Here is a 19,368-nt window from a genome sequence, read left to right as displayed (position 1 = left end):
AAAAAAAAAAAAAAAGACTAAAGCTCTTTCCACAAGAATGAGAAATTGAAAATAAATTTTTGATTTCACAACTTTAGAAGTAAATTAGATTCTTTTGACTGTCATCTGATGCAAAGTGGGGCTGGCGATGTCTACTGCGTAGCTGGCAACACTTGAATTTGATTGTTTTTTGAGACAGAGTTTGAAGCTGTCATCCTGGGTAGAGTACCATGGCATCATAGCTCACTGCAACCTCCAACTCTTGGGCTCAAGCTATCCTTTTGCCTTAGTTTTTCTGTTTTTTAGTAGAGAGGGGGTCTCGCTCTTGCACAGACTGTTCTCGAACTCCTGAGCTCAAAGGATCCTTTCACCTCAGCCTCCCAGAGTGCTAGGGTTACAGGGGAGCCACCGTGCCCGGCCTAACACCTGAGTTTTTATTCCACCTCCCAGCTCCATTAATGCCTTAGTCCCATGAGCACTGATTTCATAGGTATGGGAAGAGAATAGGGAGGAGACTGACTACAGCCTGGTAAAACAGAAGATCTGTGGAAAAGGTGACTATGTCTGTGACACTTTTCTTCTACTCTTCCCCTCTTCTTTTTGTCATTCAACTTATTTTGAATGCAATGCCCAAGGGCAAGGAGGACACTCAGAAGAAACTGGAGAAGTTCCCTGGAAGGTGTGGGTGTGTTTTGTATTTTCATGCTGGCACTGATGTAATATTTCTGCTATAATTCAAGTCTATCTCCTCAGTGGTTGCTGAGCCCGTGCCAGAGACTAGAAGCGAACGTTCCAGCCACCCTGGCCCCTGTGTTTGTTTTTTGCAGTTTTTGGCCGGGGCTGGGTTTGAACCCATCGCCTCCAGTATATGGGGCCAGTGCCCTACTCCTTTGAGCCACAGGCACCACCCTGGCCCCTGTGGTTGGGCAGCGCATGCATCTGTATCTGTTGCATGGGAAGCAGTTTGGAGAATTGCTCCCCTCATGTGAGAGACTGGATTGAGATCAGCCCAGGTGTTACTGTTACTTATTGGAATGATGTGGCATCCCAATTCCCAGTTCTCTACCTGTTGAAACCAGTCTGGTCACAAGGACTGCTCCCCTCTAACACCTGCCTTCACTCAGAAGCCATCCCTGGGGTGTCTGGACAATGCAGGTGAATGGCCAACCAGGGCAAACTGCAGGCACAGCCCACCTCCTAGCAGGACCTCCTCTTCCCTTTGGTTTGATCAGAGGGACAATGGTCACTGGGATAACTCGAGCACATCTCTGACTATGTCATGCCCTTTGACCCTTTCTCCTAACGCCCACTACAGATTCGTGGATCACTCAAATCCTCCTCCTCCATGGTCTCCTACCAAGGAATGTCTTCTTTTTTGTTGTAACTTCCCCCACCTCTGTTTCCTAACTAGCAACATTTAAGTCTGTCAAAATCAGGAAAAATAGTAAAATGTTAGGTTTTTTTTTTTAAAGAATTTGTATTATATTCAACAAACTTAACTAGTAGCAGCTGTAATATTAACAACACTGCCACTAGCATTTGTGGGGTACCCTGTAGCATAACCTATAAGGTAGCTAATATCATCAACCCTAACTTTACAGTGAGGAGCTGAAACACAGAGGAATTAGGGACCTGGCCGTAGTCACACAGTGAGTGGCAGAGCCAGACCTGCACTGAGGGGTTTGACCCACAGTCTGTGGCACTGTGGTTCTAGTGGGGGTGCTCTCCTGCCTCTCACTGCCCACATGAGCCAAGTGGGAAGAAGCAGGGTGGGCCCTTCCCTGCCATCCCTCACTCCCATCCCTGTCCCTCCCCTAAACCCCTGCCACCCCACCACCCCACCTCTTCACCTCCCTTCCCTACTCTGTCCCTATTGTGTCACACCATCCACTACCCTCCTGCAGGCCCAACCTTTCATTTCCATCCCTCAAGCTCCTTGTCTTTCTAGGCCTTTCCTCTATTCCAGCAAGCATTATAAAACACCTTCCCTGGGCCTGCCCCACCTCTGCCTTCCCCTCGAGTTTGCGCGCACATATGTATTTCCCCCACCACAACCTAACTGGCCCCTCTGCCCCATGTCATTGTCTTACACCTTCATCTGATACATATTTCCTCTTCTACTCACTGTGGACAATCAGGTTTCCACCCTCCAGTCTCTTTCTCAGCCTAGTGTTAAGACTTCTTTGGGTCCTGCCTACACAGTGAGCAGAAGGCTCCCAGTGTCCACCTTCCTTTTGAGGCAGACTGCCTCTCTCACCTACCTCTGCCAGGCACTCTCCCCACAAGGGCACCCTGCCCCGACCCATACCTCTGTGAGCCTGCCAGACTGGCCCCGGTGCCTCCTGGCAGGAACAGTGTTTGTGTGCAGTGCCAGGTGCTCAGATATTTATAACCACCACCAGGCACTGGTGACAGGACAGGCAGGAGGAAATCCAGCCTTGTGCCTTTAGTGTCTACATTCCAGTTATTTTTAAACAGCTTTTTGTTGTGCCCATGGGTTGAATGACATCATGTTTGCAGCTAAATGTCTGGCTTATGATAGGCCCTGAAGAAAGGACAATAGCAACAATAATAATGATATATTAATTGGAAATGTTGGTGAAACACATACTTTGTTCCTGGACCCAGATACTTACCCTTGTAACCTTGACTCTGAGAGGCAGTTTTAAGGCAAAACTACATTTTTCCTTGAGGTAAGGCTTATAAAGCCCTGCAGAGGCCACACTGTTCTTAGGACCAATAAGGCTAAAATTTGTGCCAACAAGGCAAACCCTGAAGGTGGGGAGACTGAGGTAGGCCACCCTCAGGTGATCTGGCTCATTAGCCATGGCTACCACTTGTGCACCTCATGCCAAGTGTCTGGCCCTGACTCCGAAGCTGTGGCCCAGAAGGTTCTCCTGCAGGTAAGTTTGACCCCCCCATTGTGGTGTAACTGTCTGGCCTCCTCAACACACTGACACCCTCTCCATTGTTGTGTATGCAGCCTGACAGCTGCTGGGAAGGAAGCCCCTCTCAGAACACAATCGTTCCACCATTCTAGTCCTCATAGAGCTCATTTTCCCACATGAGGGGATGGTGACCTGTTGCTTCTGCTGTGTTTTCTGCCCGCTTTGCTCAATAGAACATCAAGCCTGGTGTCTACAGACTGATAGTGACATTGGCCTTCCTGTTGATTCAGACACCTCAGCAACTGTTCCATTCATGCAATTATTTATCTTTTCTTCAACTAAACTTTCCTGAGGGTCCTGGTGTCATAGGACCATCATGATAATGATAACTGCCTCTCTCTTTAAAAAGTTTTTTGGGCTCGGCGCCTGTGGCTCAAGCGGCTAAGGCGCCAGCCACATATACCTAAGGTGGCGGGTTTGAATCCCCAGCCCAGGCCTGCCAAACAACAATGATGGCTGCAACCAAAAAATGGCTGGGCGTTGTGGCGGGCGCCTGTAGTCCCAGCTACCTGGGAGGCTGAGGCAGGAGACTCGCTTGAGCCCAAGAGTTGGAGGTTGCTGTGAGCTGTGATGCCATGGCACTCTACCCAGGGGGATAGCTTGAGGCTCCATCTAAAAAAAAAAAAAAAAAAAAAGTTTTTTGAAATACAGGGTGTCCATAAAGAGCGTGCAATTTAAAATAGGAAGCTATTTTATGGACACCCTGTATAATCACATATCACAAAACTTACCCTCTGAAAGTATGCAATTCAGTGGTTTTTAGTATATTCACAGAGTTAAAAGACCACAAAGTATGATCTTTTATAACTGGCTTTGTTACTTCATGTAATATTTTCATCATTAATCCATGTTGTAGCATGGATCAGTATTTCCTTTCTTTTTACAGCTGAATACTATTCCATTGTACCATAATATATTACTTGTTTATTTATCAACAGATGGACATTTTCCACTGAAGAATGGATTGGATTGTTTCCACTGTTTAGCTATTAGAATAGTGCTACAACTAACAATAATGTATTAACAATTATGTATTAGTGGCCAGGCACAGCTGTAATCCTAGCACTCTGGGAGGCCAAGGCAGATGGAATGCCTAAGCTCAGGACTTTGAGACCAGCCTGAGCAACAAGACCCCATCTCTACTAAAAAGTAGCCAGGCATAGTGGCCGGCACCTGTAGTCCCAAGGAGAACACTTGAGCCCAGAAGTTTGAGGTTGCTGTGAGCTATGATGCCACAATGCTCAACTCCAGGGCAACAGAGTAAGACGTTTATTTCAAAAAAAAAAAAAATCATGTATTATTTTCTGTGTGGACATATATTTTTAATTCTGTCAGGTACATGTCTAGGAGTGGAATTCCTGGGTCATATGGTAATACTGTGTTTAAACAATCTAAAGAACTTCCAAATGCTTTAATTAAAATGACCTAACCATTTTGCAGTCATATTAGCAAAGCATGAGGTTTCACCATTCTCTCTGGATATTCACAATAACCTTCTAAGGTTGTTGTCATTATAATCTACAACTTACAGAGAAGGAAACCGAACCTCAGTTTGTCACTTGCCTATAGTCACGAAGCTGGCAAGTGGCAAGGCTGGGTTTCAAATTGTAGTCTTGTGATTTCAAGGGGTGTGCTCTTCCCTCTGTGACCTACTGCCAAGTATTAGCCCTGCGTCACCTATGAACTGTTTCTTACCCTTTCACCTCTGCACCTGCATCCTCCCAGTGAGAAGTCTTTCTGTGTTACAGGATGTATCAGGAAATGCTGCATTTTTGGCCTTCACTCCTTTTGGGTTTGTTGTTCTTCAAGGAAACAAGAGGGTCCACTTCATTAAATGGTGAGTGTTTTCATTTTCCAAATAGGCTCTTTATATTTCACCAACTGGGGAGGGGGCTTGGTTCCTGCATCCTTTGTCTGTGAGTGGGCAATTATGGTTCCGAGCACTTTCCAAAGCCTTATGTTGATAATGGTAACTGACAAAGGGAGTGGTCTCTTCCTGGGGATCCTGTTCTTCCAAAGGGGTGTCCCTGAGAGCCAACAGCCTCTCCCAAAGAGAGAAAGGGTATGGACATTTGATTTCTGCAGAGGATTAGAGGCCTGGGGTAGTGTTAGAGAAGCCAAGTTCTCAAGAGAACAGCACCCACCCCTCCCCTACAGAGGGCCACATGTAGCCCTCTAGGGCAGGTTGTTCTGGAGCATCTCTGTGGATGGCCCAGTACCCTTAATACTCTGTTAAAAAGGGAAGAGCTCACAGGCAGTGACCCCTAGGACAGATATGTCACCCTGTTAACTCTGGCAAAACACCCTCCTCAGACCAGCTCCCACTGTGGCCATTTTGTCTGCAAGAGTTCAGATACTGGTGAACTGAACTCTCATTCCTCTTTAGGACTTAAGTGTCCTCAGCCACCAGAAGTCATATCCCCACTCTTCCTTCCCTCCCTGCTCCACTCCTGCTCCTAACAGGCAAGAGCCACTGCCTCAGCTGCAGCTGTGCTGAACTGCTTCCTCTCCTGCCCAGTCTTTGCTTTTGAGGTCTGTTCTGCATGGCTCTGGTTTGTTGATTGACATTTGGCTACCCTGGAGACTCTATTGCTGGCCAATCCATGCAAATTTTCCAAGAAAATTTTGCATATTTTACTAAGCCCCTATGATTTCTGTACCTTCTTGGACCTTAGACTGCCAACTCTAAGTTGGCCAGATCCTCCCATGGGCTTAGATAAGTGGCTTCCCTTGCTCCAGCCGAGCTCAGCAGAGGAAGCCTACTCCCTGTCTTGGTTCCTTTGCCTTCTCCAAAACAGCTGATGAGGAATCTGAGTACAGAGTTGCTTTCTAGTAAGCATTCTTCCAGGGCTGCTGCAGGGCATCTATCCTCCTACGCCATCCTTAGCTTCCCCACTGAGTTTGTGGACAGAAACCACCTTTTCAACCCATATTGTTCTTGGGAAGGGTGGCAATATAAGGACCAAACAGAGCACTGGGGAAATTGCTCCTCAGACATGTAGGGCCAGGTCCCATTCCCCAGGACAGCAGCATGTGCCCTCAAGTTACTACTAGACCAGAACACACCTGCTTCCAGGGCTTCTTCACATTGGCCCGCTTCATTGTGCTCTCTGGGTGAGGATCTCCTGTCTAACAAATCCTTTTTCAATAAAAGACAGCGAGCAGGATCAGGCCATAGCCCTCCTAGTGTGGAGCATTTGCTGCCTGGATGTCCAGGCTACTTAATGTTCCCTAGAGGGCCCAGATCCTGGGCCACATGCTGACTGGGGTGGCTGTTTCATGAGGTCCCTGTCAGGGGCCCAGTTTAGCTACAAACAAGTAGGATGCACCTGTTAGACACTTATGATCTCTAAGTGTCCCTACCCCTCCTGAAGATCCCCACTTCCCCCAGACCCATTTCTTTCCACATGTGCCACTTCCTCAGGAAGTCCCCTCTTCAGCCTGTCTTGAGTTTGTAATAATAAATACAAACCCAATCTCACTTCCAAAACAAAACTCCTTACTTTCCTCCCTTGCTTGCTGGAACCTAAATGATCCAGCCATGCTTGTGTATATATTAACCAATTGACGTTTAATGTCTTCTGCATGTGAAGGAGAGATTGATGATTGATTTGTTGCCGGGGGTGGGGGGGTGGGGGGGTGGAATAAAAGGGAATCAGACAGGAAAAGAATACCATGCGGCTTGTATTAGCTCAGAACTGGTGGTCAGATGTGAGCCCTCATCCTGACCCAGCCATGATTTCCAGGATCATAGAGAACAGGTGATTCTCCTGTCCCCTGAGCTATGCCCAGCAGTAAATCAGGTACGTGGTTCTTACTACCTTTCTACGGTAGTATTAAGGTAGATATTAAGTAAATGTCCCTAGAAGTTACAAAGAGAAAGAAGCCAAGTGGAGGCAGATGTGCACAATCAGACCTCCTTGGGGGGTCCCTGTTGGGTAGAAAAATAAGGCTTCCAGTGATGTGGAAAAGGCCCTGAGGCTCCAGAGGGCAGCTGTGCTGGACAAATGGAAGGGAAGTAAGGAACAACTGATGCTGAGGCAGAGCTCTGGCTCTCAGGGACATCCACCTAAGACCCTAGTATTTTTTTCATTTTGCAAATGTAACCAAGGCTGAGAAGCAGTATATGGAGGTGAGGTCTAGGCCGTGCCATGTACAGTAACCATGTCACTTCTTCTGATTTGTGTCTGTCCCACGGGTGACATACCCCAGTATCCTGTTTGCCTCTTTTACTGCAGCCATTCACTGGGCTGGTGGCTTCAAGGATTTTTCTACAATAACCCCTAAGCCCCTTTCCTGGTCAGTACGCTGCATGACTGTTCCATGTAATTTGTTCTCTCTCTTTGGTATGTTGCCCTGCCCCCTCCCTGGACTGTCTGACATTTGTCTGCATTAAACTGCATTTTCCATCCCGTGGCACAGTCACCTGAAAGACTCAACTCCCTCAGAACCTGGTTGCATTGTTTTTCATTATTTGCTGTATCTTGAACTTTGGCCTCATCAGCTACCTGTGGCATCTTATGTTTCATAATCCCATCCAATTAATGCACCCATGTTATGAACCTAATCCTGAAATGACCCACACTCTACCTAGACTCACTTTACATGCAAATGTTTCCCTTTTACAGCCACTGTTGATGAGCCTGAAATCCTATCACCCTATTATTATAGTGTGATTGACCAGAAAACTGTGGATTGAATTGTTCCAACAACTGTTCTCCAAGGCCACTGCGCTGCTGTCTTGTTTCAGTTCTAATTTTGGCTAAAATTGTGTCTGTGCCTGGAGACCCTTCAAGTCGGGGTGGGCTGTGCATCTACAAGACTTGGCTGTGAACATGCAGCCCACATGAGGTGACAGGCACTCTCTTTGTGCTTCTAGGAATGAGGTAACCAAGCTGAAATTTGAAGGAAAGACTTTCTATTTATACGTAAGTCAGAAAGAGGTGAGTACTGGTTTCTTTCTCCTGGGGGTGGGTGGGGAATGGTTCCTAGTGGCCAGGGCCAAGTTTAAGGGGTCTAGATGGAACTAAGCCACCTGCATACTAAGCCAAGACTAAAGTCAAGACCTAGACATGAGGTATGAAGGGGTTTAAAGACTCTGGAGCATAGCACTCCTCAGGGATGCTGATGACACCCAGAGCTTCCACCCAAGAGATCCTTACCTCCAAGAAATACAAACAAGATTCTTTTTCTTCCATATGGAAATTCCAGATGTAAGTGCCTCTTTCTCACCAAGGGCTCTCCTGGTTCAATCTATGCCAGCTGAGACTTACTAATTGGACTTGCCATGTGTGAAGTGAACCAATCTCTACTGCGAAGGGTCCTGCAGGTGTTCCCTCCCAACTAACCAGCTGCCGGGGCCCTCCAACAGCTCAGAGGTCAGGGTCCTGGGCTACTTAACCCTTCACTTCTCCATTCACACTCAGCCATTTCTATGTGGAATTTTCTGCAGGAAAAGAAAATTATTCTCACTTATTTTGCTCCAACTCCAGAAGCCTGTAAGCACCTCTGGAAATGTGGAATTGAGAACCAAGCCTTCTACAAGTGAGTGGACATATGCAACAGGGACCATCTTTATCAGAGCCAAAGTCACAAAGGCTATTTTGAGGAATGATGGGGAGGCAAACTGAAAGAAGGCATGAGATCATAGAACTGGGCTTTCTAGTGAAGCTTGGACCCTTCCTGTGTCTCTGTCAATAGCCCCTGGAGATACAGAGCCAAGGTCTGGGAATATGGTTCAGCTAGGTAGTCCAAGGTGTCTGCCTGGAGATGTCCTTGGACAGCCCCCAATGGTAAAGCTTGTCTGGTTGTTAGGGGCAAGATTTGGGCCAGAAAAGGCCAATGGATACCTATCTTGAATCAAGCTGCACTTAGGGAGCCATTCAGTGCCCTTGGGAAGCCTAGAACACAACAGCTCCACAAAGGACCAGGCACAACCCAGGGAAGCTCCCTGGTTTCTAGGCCCCAGCCCCAAAAGACTTGGGTCTGCTTCCTATTGGGGGCCGGAGCTAATCTGGGGTTGATACCAGCCCTTCCTGGTGTCTCACTGCTAGCGGGGTTGCCAGTGACAGGCCAAGTGCCTAAGAGCACAGGTTAGGGTAGCTGAGGTGGGCAAGGAATTGACTGTTACTGAGAAACCAGGTTCAAGCCAAAGGCAAGAACTTTGCTTATCAAAGGATTTTGTGTTCCATTTTCTATTGTTAAGAAAATGGTTTTAAAAAGCATAAGGAAGCAAAGAAATGACCCATCAAGAAACTAGGAATATGCCAGGCAAAGAATATTAAACTAAACCCCTTAGTTTTGTTTTAAAAATAGAATGATGTATGCTTTAATATGTATCTTAAGACAAGGCAAGACAGAGTGTGTGGTCTATTTCACCCAAGGTGAGCCTTACTGTCACCAAATGCCCCTGAGAGGCTAGGTGCCCCCTCCAATAACCTGAATGATCCTGGAAAGATCAGAATTGCTCTGGGCTGAGTGGCACCATCCTCCTTTCTGGTGAATAGACTCTGCCACCTGCTGGCTGCTAAGAATGCCAGCCAGCAGAAGCAGTGTCCTCCCGATTACTAGGGCCCCAGCCCCAGCTGCTGTTTCTTGAGTAGGTTCTGAAGTGCTTGGGCAGGCAGAATTCTAATCTGAGTGGGCTTCTTTCTTCTGCTGAAGAAGCCTGGTCAATGGTCAGATGTCTCTCCCGTTCAGTCCTTGCTGTCCAGGGAAAGTCAGGAAAACCTTTCTTTTGTTAACACCTTTCCTAGGTCGGTGAGGAGAGAACCCAGGTTTGGCCAGTTACATGATCCTGGAGAGAAGCAACTTGAGAGGCAAACTCCCACTTGTGGGACAGAGAAATAGCCCAGGAAAAACAGGGTCCTGTGAGCCTCCCCAACAGAGAAAGGAAGGCAGGAGCAGAGGCCTTCCCCACACTTAGCTGTCACTGCCTGGGGAGTGGTATATTTAGAAGCATTCTCCTTCTCTTTGCCAAAGTGTCTAATACAAATGCAAGTAATCCCCTTCCCTTATCTTTTCATGCCTCCAGCACCATTTTTAAGGGCTTTGCTTTTCCATCTGTGTCTTGAGAATAGAAGTATGCTTCTGAACCTGTGACCAAACTCAGTTTCTGCGTCTTTCCACTAATAGATCTCCATACCCACCCAGCCCGGCCAGTACCCACACTGGGAACTGAGGTCATTTCCAGCTTCTATTGCCTCCTTAATATTCTAATTGTTAAAGCCTCTATGCTGGGTCAGATCCCCAGTTATGCCAAGTCTGTGGCAGACTCTCTCTGTGACCTTGCTCTCAGCATCACTCACATACAAGTCACTAGTCCAGCCTCTGGCAGTGTCTGGACAGGAGTAGAGTCAGGCTTGAGGATCTGCTAGGCAAGAAGGAAGGTGGACTCAGACCTCATGGAGCCCCAAGGCAGGTGGGGATAGTGTCTCTTAGGAACTGTTCATGGCTTTAGGGGACAGTTTCTACTGACCTCATACCAAAGATTTCAGACCCAAATGGGTTGCTGCCTGTTTAGTACTATAGGCACCTGGGTGTGTCACAAGTAAGCTGGGTCTTATGAGACTTCTCTCTGGGCAGCTCTGCCCAAGCTTCCATTTCTAAGTGTGAGACAGCTAATGGGATTGGTGAAATCAACCAGAAAGATGTTCTACAGTTCCCATGGCCTTCCAAAACCTTGAAAATGATGTTACACAAGCATTTTGGGGGAAGGAAGAAAGCTCCAAGCTCAAATACACAATGGAACTTTTTATTAATGTCAAGTGATTAATGTTAGTTTCTTCACTGCAGGACTTCTCATAGTCTTAACTATGGTAATGAACAGGGTATTCCAAAAGCCACCAGGCACAGGGAAAATGGGGGAAACAGTAGCTAAATGTACCTTTATTTGCAAAATATTTTCTACATGTTGGTCACCTCTTTGCAAAATTTTGCAATGAATATTTTGTAAATAAAGGTACATTTAGGTACAATTTCTCCCATTTTCCTATGTATGGTGACTTCTGGGACACCCTGTGATTTAAGGATCGCCAAGAGGGAGATGGAAGAGGAAGGGCATAATTACCTACACACAGATACGAAGTCAAAATACTAGGTAGGACTGGAAGGGACCCCTGAGGTATAGAAGTCCCCAGTCCATCATTTTATAGATGAGAGGGAAAGAAATGTGCCCAAGGCCACACTGCTAGTAAGTGGCCTGGCTGAGATTATTCCCCCAGACCATCATCCTCTGCCATCCCCTGGTGAACTACGTGAAACATACTTGGGGATCTTTCTCTCCTGACATTATAATGGGTTCCCACAGGACTGTCCTGGGCACTGAAGCAAGAGGACAGTTGGTAAGAGAGTCTGAAACTAGAGTGGGTTAGAACAGGCTTCTTCCTGAGTAGTTTCCTTAAGTAGCCTTTGGAAGGAGCTGGGAATGTTCTGCTTTAGCCTGGGTGAGTTTCAAGCTGTCTGTCACACTGCACTTTGCCTTGCTGCAGGCTGGAGAAGTCAAGCCAAGTCCGCACAGTATCCAGCAGCAATTTATTCTTTAAAGGGAGCCGGTTCCGATACAGGTAAATAGTGACAGTAAGTAACCATTATGGATCTATTTTCAGACCCTTCTCTGGAAAACAGTCACTCACTTAGTGGTCTTTATCCTTGAAAATAAAACACTGAGGAACTCAAAACAAGGCTGAGGTTTCTATCCCTAAACAATTTTTCTGTCTTTTACTCTTTCTTTCCCTACAGTTGGTTGTCTATAGGCTTTTTGGTATTTTTGAGACAGGATCTTGCTCTGTCACTCTAGCTTGACTGGAGTGGCTTCATTATAGCTCACTGTGAGTTTCAGTGATCCTCCTTCCTCAGCCTCTAAGTAGCTGGTACTATAGGAGCCTTCCCACCTCACCTGGCTGATTTTCCAATTTTCTGTAGACAGGGATTTCGCCCTTGTTCAGGCTGGTCTTGAACTCCTAGCCTTAAGCAGTCCTCCAACCTTTGCTTCCCAAAGTGTTAGGACTACAGGTGAGCCTGGCCTGTCTGTGAGGTTCTTTTCCTTCTCTTACAACAGTTGCAAAATAAGAACTGTAACAGTAATTGTTTTTGTTACCCTGTCTAAAGGTTGCTTTTTTCCTCCCATGCTGAATGAAGAATCATTCCTGAGTATAGAAGATCCCAAAGACTCCAGAGATGGAGAACTCTCCATGATAGGCCATCATAACAGTTTAGAACTCTTTACCCCAACAAGCAAACTTTCTCAGTGACCAAAACGTAGGGGGAAGGGATGGGCCAAAGAGGCCATTTCCCAATTGAGCCAAAGCACCCGAGATCTTGGAGAGGAGCCCAGTCCTGGAACACTGTCTCATTTCTTGCTTGTTCTCCTTATTCTACTTATAGCGGCCGAGTTGCAAAGGAAGTAATGGAGTCAAGTGCTAAGATCAAACGGGAACCACCAGAAATACACAGGTAGGCTGCCAGGGGCTTCGTGTAAAACCAGATCCAGCTCAGATCCCAGAATCTCAGAAGATTGAGTACTGTGATGCTCCTGGCCACAATGGCCACCAAAGGGGCAGGAGAATAGGGCAGGAAGTTGAAGAAACCTGTCTCAGCTGAAAGTAAGGGGAAGAAGTCTTTGACCCTTGATAGAGAATGCAGGAGGACTGCTGCTACAGATAGTATAGCACACCCAGGTGCCACCTCACTCAGTAGTTCTCTTCTGTCCTCCCAAGCTTAACTTTGATCACAGACTACGGAAAATGTGTCCAGGAAGCAGTATGTCATTGGTTCTGGAATGAGACTCTTAGAGGAAGCCAGGCATAGCCCCACAGCCCTGCCAAACTGGGTATAAAATAGTTTCAGTAAACATGCTTCAGGAATAAGCCATACATCATGCATTTCCAAAAGCCTATCTCCTAGAAGCTGATAAGACCTAGAAAGAATATGATTGGCCAAGAAGGCTAGAATTTGCCAACCAGCCTTTGCCTCAGGGAATGGAAGAATTACTCCTGCTGCCTCACACAGAGCCCCCTGTCACCAGCAGCCTCTACTGGAGATTAGGGAGGCTGGCCAGTCTTGGTCCTCAGGTGCATTTTCAGTACTGCTCATCCTGAGGCTTTACTCCCTGACAGTCCTGCCTCCCTACCCACTCACCCCCAACTAGCGGCAGTGTTGTGCACTAAAGAAAGGTTCAGGTGGGGCTAGGATAATAGGAGATGGAGGAGTTTGAAGCAATGTCTCTTGACTGGGATCCACGGGCCAAAGGTAAAGAAAAAGCATTGAAGATTTTCTTAAAAACTTAATACAGACAAGCAATCCTAATAGCCAGCAGTCAATTCCAAGTACCTCCCAAATTTGTGCACTGAAGTCAACAAAGTTCTCTTTTTCCTTAACCTCAGAGCAGGGATGGTTCCCAGCCGGAGCTGTCCCTCCATAACCCATGGCCCAAGACTGAGCAGTGTCCCTAGGACCCGCAGAAGAGCTGTTCACATCTCCATCATGGAAGGTGAGCATGAGCTTCTGAAGATGACCACTGGGTTCCTCCAAATTGTGACTTGGCCAGTTTCTTCCTCACGAACCTTGGTAAGGTCCCTAATTTGCCTTAGGGACAGAAGAAGGGAAAGAAGAAGGTTGGATGTGAGGTGAAGGCGCATCCCACCTAGGCCTGCTGTGCTGTGGTCCAGGATGGGGCTTGTAGATCTGAGGGTCCTAGGTTAGCCCTGGATCTACCAAGTTCCAGGAAATACTGAAATTGCTTTCCACCAAGAGGCTTTCACTTGTGTGCTAGATCTGACCAATCGCCACAGCTTAAATAGCCAAGATGGCTGAGACAGTTAACCAAGAAACAAAAACTTGGTTTTGAAGCATTCCAGTAGCTGTCCCCATCTACTTTAGTTATACAAATATGTCTGGTTGCTGTCTGTCCTGAATTCCTTACCACTGTCTCAGGAAATCCAGTATGCCCCGGATCTTTCCACCCTTCCTTCCCTTTGGAGGAAGAAAAGGTGGGAAGACAGAAATTCCATGTATCTTCACTGAACTTGGTAACTCAATAGCAGAGACCAATAGTCTATTTTTTGGATAGCTGACATTATTAGGATGTCCTCCCAGAATATTACCTTCTAGCTGCTGTCACTGACCCAGGTCTCCAGCAGGCTGGATATGGGTGTAAAGTTGAGTGCTTTCATTCCTGAATATGATGTTCTTATAAGACCTCAGAAGATCTCAAACAGTAGGAGATAGCAGTAGGATTGCTTCAAACCTGTCTGGCCCCTGGGATTAATGGAGTGGAAGCTGGGGAGGGAAGGCCTTCTGCCCTTTTTGTGGGAATGCTGCTTGTTAATGCAAATGAAGAATTACTCAGATCAGGAAGGACATTCCTCTGCTGTTCCCCTGGGAAGATCTCTGGTTTGTCTTCAGGATTTTAGGATGTCATCACTATGAGTATGACATTCCACATTACCTGAGTCTGGTATCTAACTCCAGACAGTCTAAGGGTTGAGAACCCTGACCTAGGCAACCAGCATCAAGTTAATTATTTGAGTACCTTAGTTGTCCATCTGTAAAACAGAGATAACCCCTCCTTGCCCACTCCCTTGGTTGTAAGGAAGCTAATACATGCAGAAGTACTTTCAAGAGGCTAACATGTTTACTAGGCAGGCAGCCAGCACAGTGCAAAGAGCCCTGGTCAGAAGTCAAAGATAAGATGTGAATAGGAGTTCTGCCATGCACTTTCTGGGTCAGGTTGCCTCTCTGAGTCCCTGCCCCACTGCAGAATGGAGGTGGATGTGAGAGACTACTAAGTATAACCACTCTGCCAAGTATGGATTATGAAGAGAGCTGAGCAGCACTAGGTAAGGCCTCCTGGTTTTCCTCCCATCTTAGGCTGAGCTAGAGAACTGGGCTTGCTTTCACTATCCCTCATCTTTTGGGGTATACAAGATCTGACAATTAAGTTTGTGAAGCTGCCACCATGCACAGAACTCACAAAATTATAAAAATTCATTGAATTGTGCGTCAGAATCATTGGCTTACTGTGAGAAGCGTAGCAGACTAAGTAAACTTTTTTTGAGACATAGTCTCACTCTGTCACTCTAGTTACAGTGCCATGGCCTTGTACCTCACAGCAACCCCAAACTCTTGGGTTTAGGTGATCTTCTTGCCTGAGCCTCCCAACTAGCTGAGACTAAGTGCCCACTACAATGCCCAGCTATTTTTTTCTATTTTTAGTAGAAACGGGGTCTTTGCTGTTGCTCAGGCTGGTCTCAAATTCCTGAGCTTAGGCAGTCCACCCTCTTTGGCTTCCCAGAGTGCTAGGATTATAGGCGTGAGCCACCACACCCAGCCAAGACCAATAAACATTGATAGAGAAATAGGAAAATCTTAACTAAAAATCTTGGCATGCGAAGCATATGCCAAAATGGGCTCTTATAGCACAACAAAAGTACCAGCTCACACAGCACTGTCTGTGAGGGAGATTTTAGCCAGTAAACAAATAACTATATTGGAACACCCTCCCTACTCACCTGATCTGGCCCCTCAATGACTTTTTCTTTACCTGAAGATAAAGGAAATCTTGAAAGGAAGATATTTTGATGACATTCCAGACATCAAGGGTAATATGAAGATAGCTCTGATGGCCATTTCAAAAAAAGAGTTCCAAAATTGCTCTGGTGTCAGTACATAGCTTCCCTCTGAAGGTCACCATAGTGATATTCAGCAATGAGGTTTGTAGCACTTTTTCTAAGATGAGTTTACATCTCAGGAAAGTAAAATGAATTTTTCTCTTCCTTTGAGAAAACAACTTTCTTCCCTCTCTGGGGCTCTTCTTTCCATCCATCCTGAGGCTAACACCAGTGAGTTTACCCCAAGGCTTCTACAAAAAGTTGGTAGAGCTGTCCTCCCAAAGAAAAGGCTAACATGGGGGAGCCAGCACTAGTATGGGGTATAAAATAGCAGAGAAGCCTCACACATGCCTAATTCCTAGAATAGAGAAGAATGTCCAGCAAAACCAGCATCTCCAGGAGTGGGAAGGCTGAAGCTGTGTGGGGTCATTTGGAGCCAACTGCCAAGTAGGGTGAGCACAACTCACATGGGAAAACAGTCCTTTGTTCCTGAGACATGCTGAGCCTGCCTCAGTTCCCAGCCCACCTCCTCCTAGAACCTATCTTCTCCCACTGCCGCAGCAGGTTCCTTGTCCAAACCTGTCACCCCCACTTGCAAAATGCTAAGGGAGGGCACATCTTCAAAATCTCAGCCAGCCCCATGGCATTTCACACTTGGCAGATTATGGTTCAGCAGGCTCCCATGTGCTACCACTCACCAAGCCAACCTGCTCTTTCACACCCCATGCCCAAGGCTGCCAGCAGATAAGGAGGCTATGGCCTAGTCATAGTCCCTAGCCCAGGACCCATCAGATTGAGGAGAGTACAGGTAGAAACAGCTAAAAACTGACTCAGCAGAAATGAACCTCACAGGCTCAGGGTGAGGAGAGGGATGTGGACATCTGGTTTAGATGTGGAAAAAATAAAGAGCAGGGGCTACCAAGCCTGGGTAAATAAAGAATGGATCAACGTCCAGGAGGCAAGAGTTCAGGTGCACCATATTTTAAGAAAAGGTTTTGCCTCTAACAAATATAGCTGTCCCTAACTCTCCACCCAACCACGTGATGAGGGCCTTAGAAGAAAGGCACAACCAAAATCCCAAGGAATTTATGGGCGTTTGAAATTGGTTCATGCTCCATCAAAGGTTGTCTTTCCTACAGTTCATGCAGCCCATAAGTTAGTGTCACAGAAACTACCTCCTTGTACTTCACAGGCTGTGTAGACCGTGTGACTTTGTTGGCACCAGAGCAGGCCTGTACCATGTGTGGTCTGGATAACATCCAATGTCTTTGTAACTTTTACATCCTGGATTTTCTGGGACAGTCCTGATGTCCCCTCCCCTCTGGAATCCTTTGCTGACCTCTCTGTCCCTCAACCTGAGAGGTTGGGGCCTTATCCAGGCCTCAGGGAGAGGGCTGTAGGCTAGGAAGCATGACTTTTTATGGCTCTAAGTGCTTCTGACTAAATCCAGTGCGCTGATAACGCCAGCCTCGCAAAGCTGCTCCTTCCTTGCAGTTCAGCCTGATCTGAGGCGTGGGGATCTGACCTTCTCTCTCCAGCACAGGAGGCACTGCTGAGGGGCTGCTATGGCATAACATCAGTGGAAATCCTTCGTCCCTAGTGGCTTTCCCTCTTGGTATCTCCCCTGCCTGGATGGTTTCTCTGAAGAGATCAGCTGTTTTCCACTGAAGTATCTGCCCTCCTGGGCCACCATGGGGAAGACTCTGATTAAGATTCACACCAGAGTCCCCGTCCGGCTCCGGCTGACTAATCACTGCTCTCGGCACTTAAGTGTGCGTATCCTGAGGATGGGGCCCCGACTCCAGGGTAGGGTCCTGACTTCTGTCCCCCGCTGCCCACTGGGAGCCACTCCTGGTTATGGGACTCAGCCAGAACACCTCCAAGGTAAAAAGACTCTCCTCTGTTTTGCTGCATTACTTAGCCTCCCAGTGGACCCACCACATCTGGCTCGGAAAAACAGCTTGAGGAAGGGGCAGGGCAGGTGTGGTTCCTCCATACTGAAAACTTAATTGCTTATACAGGACTAACCTGAGATAAAATGATAGCCTTCTAGGTAAGAGTTTCTGTCAGGAGAGCAGTCTGACTAACATTCACTAAATAACCGTATTTGCCAAGCATTCTACTAGAATGCATCCCTGGCCATGGTCTTGCTCACTGAGAACACCAGCTCCCGATGTGTTGTGGCTTCTGGTGACCACTGCCTTGTTCTCTTCTGATGACAGAGGGTCTGCCGCTCTCCTTCCCCAGCAAGCAGAGGGCTGAATTGTAGGCCAAGCTAAGCTTGCATTAAAGTGGTCACTGGCAACTAAGCCAGTCACACTTTGGAAGATCTGGCAGTCAGAGCTGTCCTTGTGAAAGGGCAGGCCTTTGAAAAGGTACCACATGCACGGTGAAATGGGCTGAGATTCCAGAGAAAGGGGGCAGAGAAAGAGTGCTTGGGGAAAGAGCCAGAACAGGCACAGGCTGCATCAGGCCCTTAAAGGTTCTGTTTTAGCAATGACCTATAACATACTCTGAGGTCCATAGGCACAAATGGGAGCATCAGGGAGGGACACTGGGCAATAGAAAGGTTAAAGAACATCAGGAGCTCTAGAGCAAGGGACTGGGCTCTTAATTTCATGTTCTTTCTACTTTCTTGGCAATTGAGACCTAAATCGAAAGCAAATGCAGGCTATTGACCTAATCTAGTGGTTCTCAACCTGTGGGTCAAGACCCACAGGAACTGTATTAAAGGGCCACGCGGCATTAGGAAGGTTGAGAACCACTTAGTCTTAATCCATCGTAGTCCACTTTCCATTTCCTGGAATTAACTAGAGTTAAGTCCTCACCTAGACATCAATAGGTTCTTGGAAATTGCAACTTCAAGCAAAACAATGTAATGAAACCACTTTTTTCCCTCATCAACATTATGACAAAATGACAATGAATTTATTTGAGGACCTGCTGTACCTGGTTTCACTTAAAATCAGAGTTTCCGAGAACCTTAAGTGAGGACTCTATATATGATGAGTAGTACCTTGAACTAGAAAGAGGCTTGGATTCTATCCTTGGCTTTGCCTTTAACAACCAACCACATGATTTCAGGCAAGTTCTGTAACCTCTCACCCTAATTACTTCATGGAGTTGTTGAAAGATAAAATGAAAGTACCTTAAAAAGTTTAAAACATTAACCAAATTTAAGATTTTACCCAGAGACAAAGAAAATACAATTAGGACCCTGAGGGGGGTTCTGAAAGCAGAAAGTGAGAGCTGTGGCCAATGTACCAGTGGTGAGGTGATGAGTACAGACAGACAGCAGGTGCCCTGCCATCACCCAGCCCCATCACCCAAATTCCAGGGTTTGTTCCTGTAGAGCAGTGATTTTCAACCAGAGTGCTACACCAGTGTATCATAAGAGGATCTTAGATGTCCTGTAAAAAAAAAAATTGTTTTTTTGAGACAGAGTCTCACTATATTGCCCTCGATAGTGTCATAGCATCACAGCTCACAGCAATCTCAAACTCTTGGGTTTAAATGATTCTCTTGCCTTAGCCTCCCAAGTAGCTGAGGCACCCACTACAACTCCTGGCTATTTTTTTGTTGCAGTTGTCATTGTTGTTTAGCTGGCCAGGGCTGGGTTTGAACTCGCCAGCCTTGGTGCATGTGGCTGGCACCATAACCACTGTGCTACGGGTGCCGAACCAGAAATTTTTGAAGATTATTAATTATTTTCAAATGAAGTTCACAGCACAGTAAAAATATATTGTTTTTGTCCTTTTTTTTTTTTTTGGATCAATGTAATTTAAATGTGCCTAACTATAAACTCAAGTGTATTGTGAGATAAAAAAAAAAAA

At 46.6% G+C, this 19,368-nt stretch overlaps 1 protein-coding gene across 5 annotated transcripts in view; it reads left to right on the top strand.

Moving 5' to 3' along the window:
- FRMD5 (FERM domain containing 5) overlaps window positions 1-19,368 on the top strand; it is a 337,264-nt gene that overhangs the window by 312,309 nt on the left and 5,587 nt on the right. For all 5 annotated transcript variants that reach the window (XM_023514298.1, XM_023514296.1, XM_023514295.1 and 2 more), the window contains 6 exons: window positions 4,676-4,764; window positions 7,807-7,870; window positions 8,380-8,471; window positions 11,417-11,491; window positions 12,312-12,380; window positions 13,310-13,416. In XM_023514298.1, the coding sequence (XP_023370066.1) occupies window positions 4,676-4,764; window positions 7,807-7,870; window positions 8,380-8,471; window positions 11,417-11,491; window positions 12,312-12,380; window positions 13,310-13,416 (496 nt within the window). The remainder of the gene's footprint in view (window positions 1-4,675; window positions 4,765-7,806; window positions 7,871-8,379; window positions 8,472-11,416; window positions 11,492-12,311; window positions 12,381-13,309; window positions 13,417-19,368) is intronic.

Source organism: Otolemur garnettii, unplaced genomic scaffold, assembly GCF_000181295.1.
Source record: "Otolemur garnettii isolate 467f Iridium unplaced genomic scaffold, OtoGar3 scaffold00050, whole genome shotgun sequence".
NCBI classification, from domain to species: Eukaryota; Metazoa; Chordata; class Mammalia; order Primates; family Galagidae; genus Otolemur; species Otolemur garnettii.
This window is presented reverse-complemented; position numbering and strand designations above follow the sequence as displayed.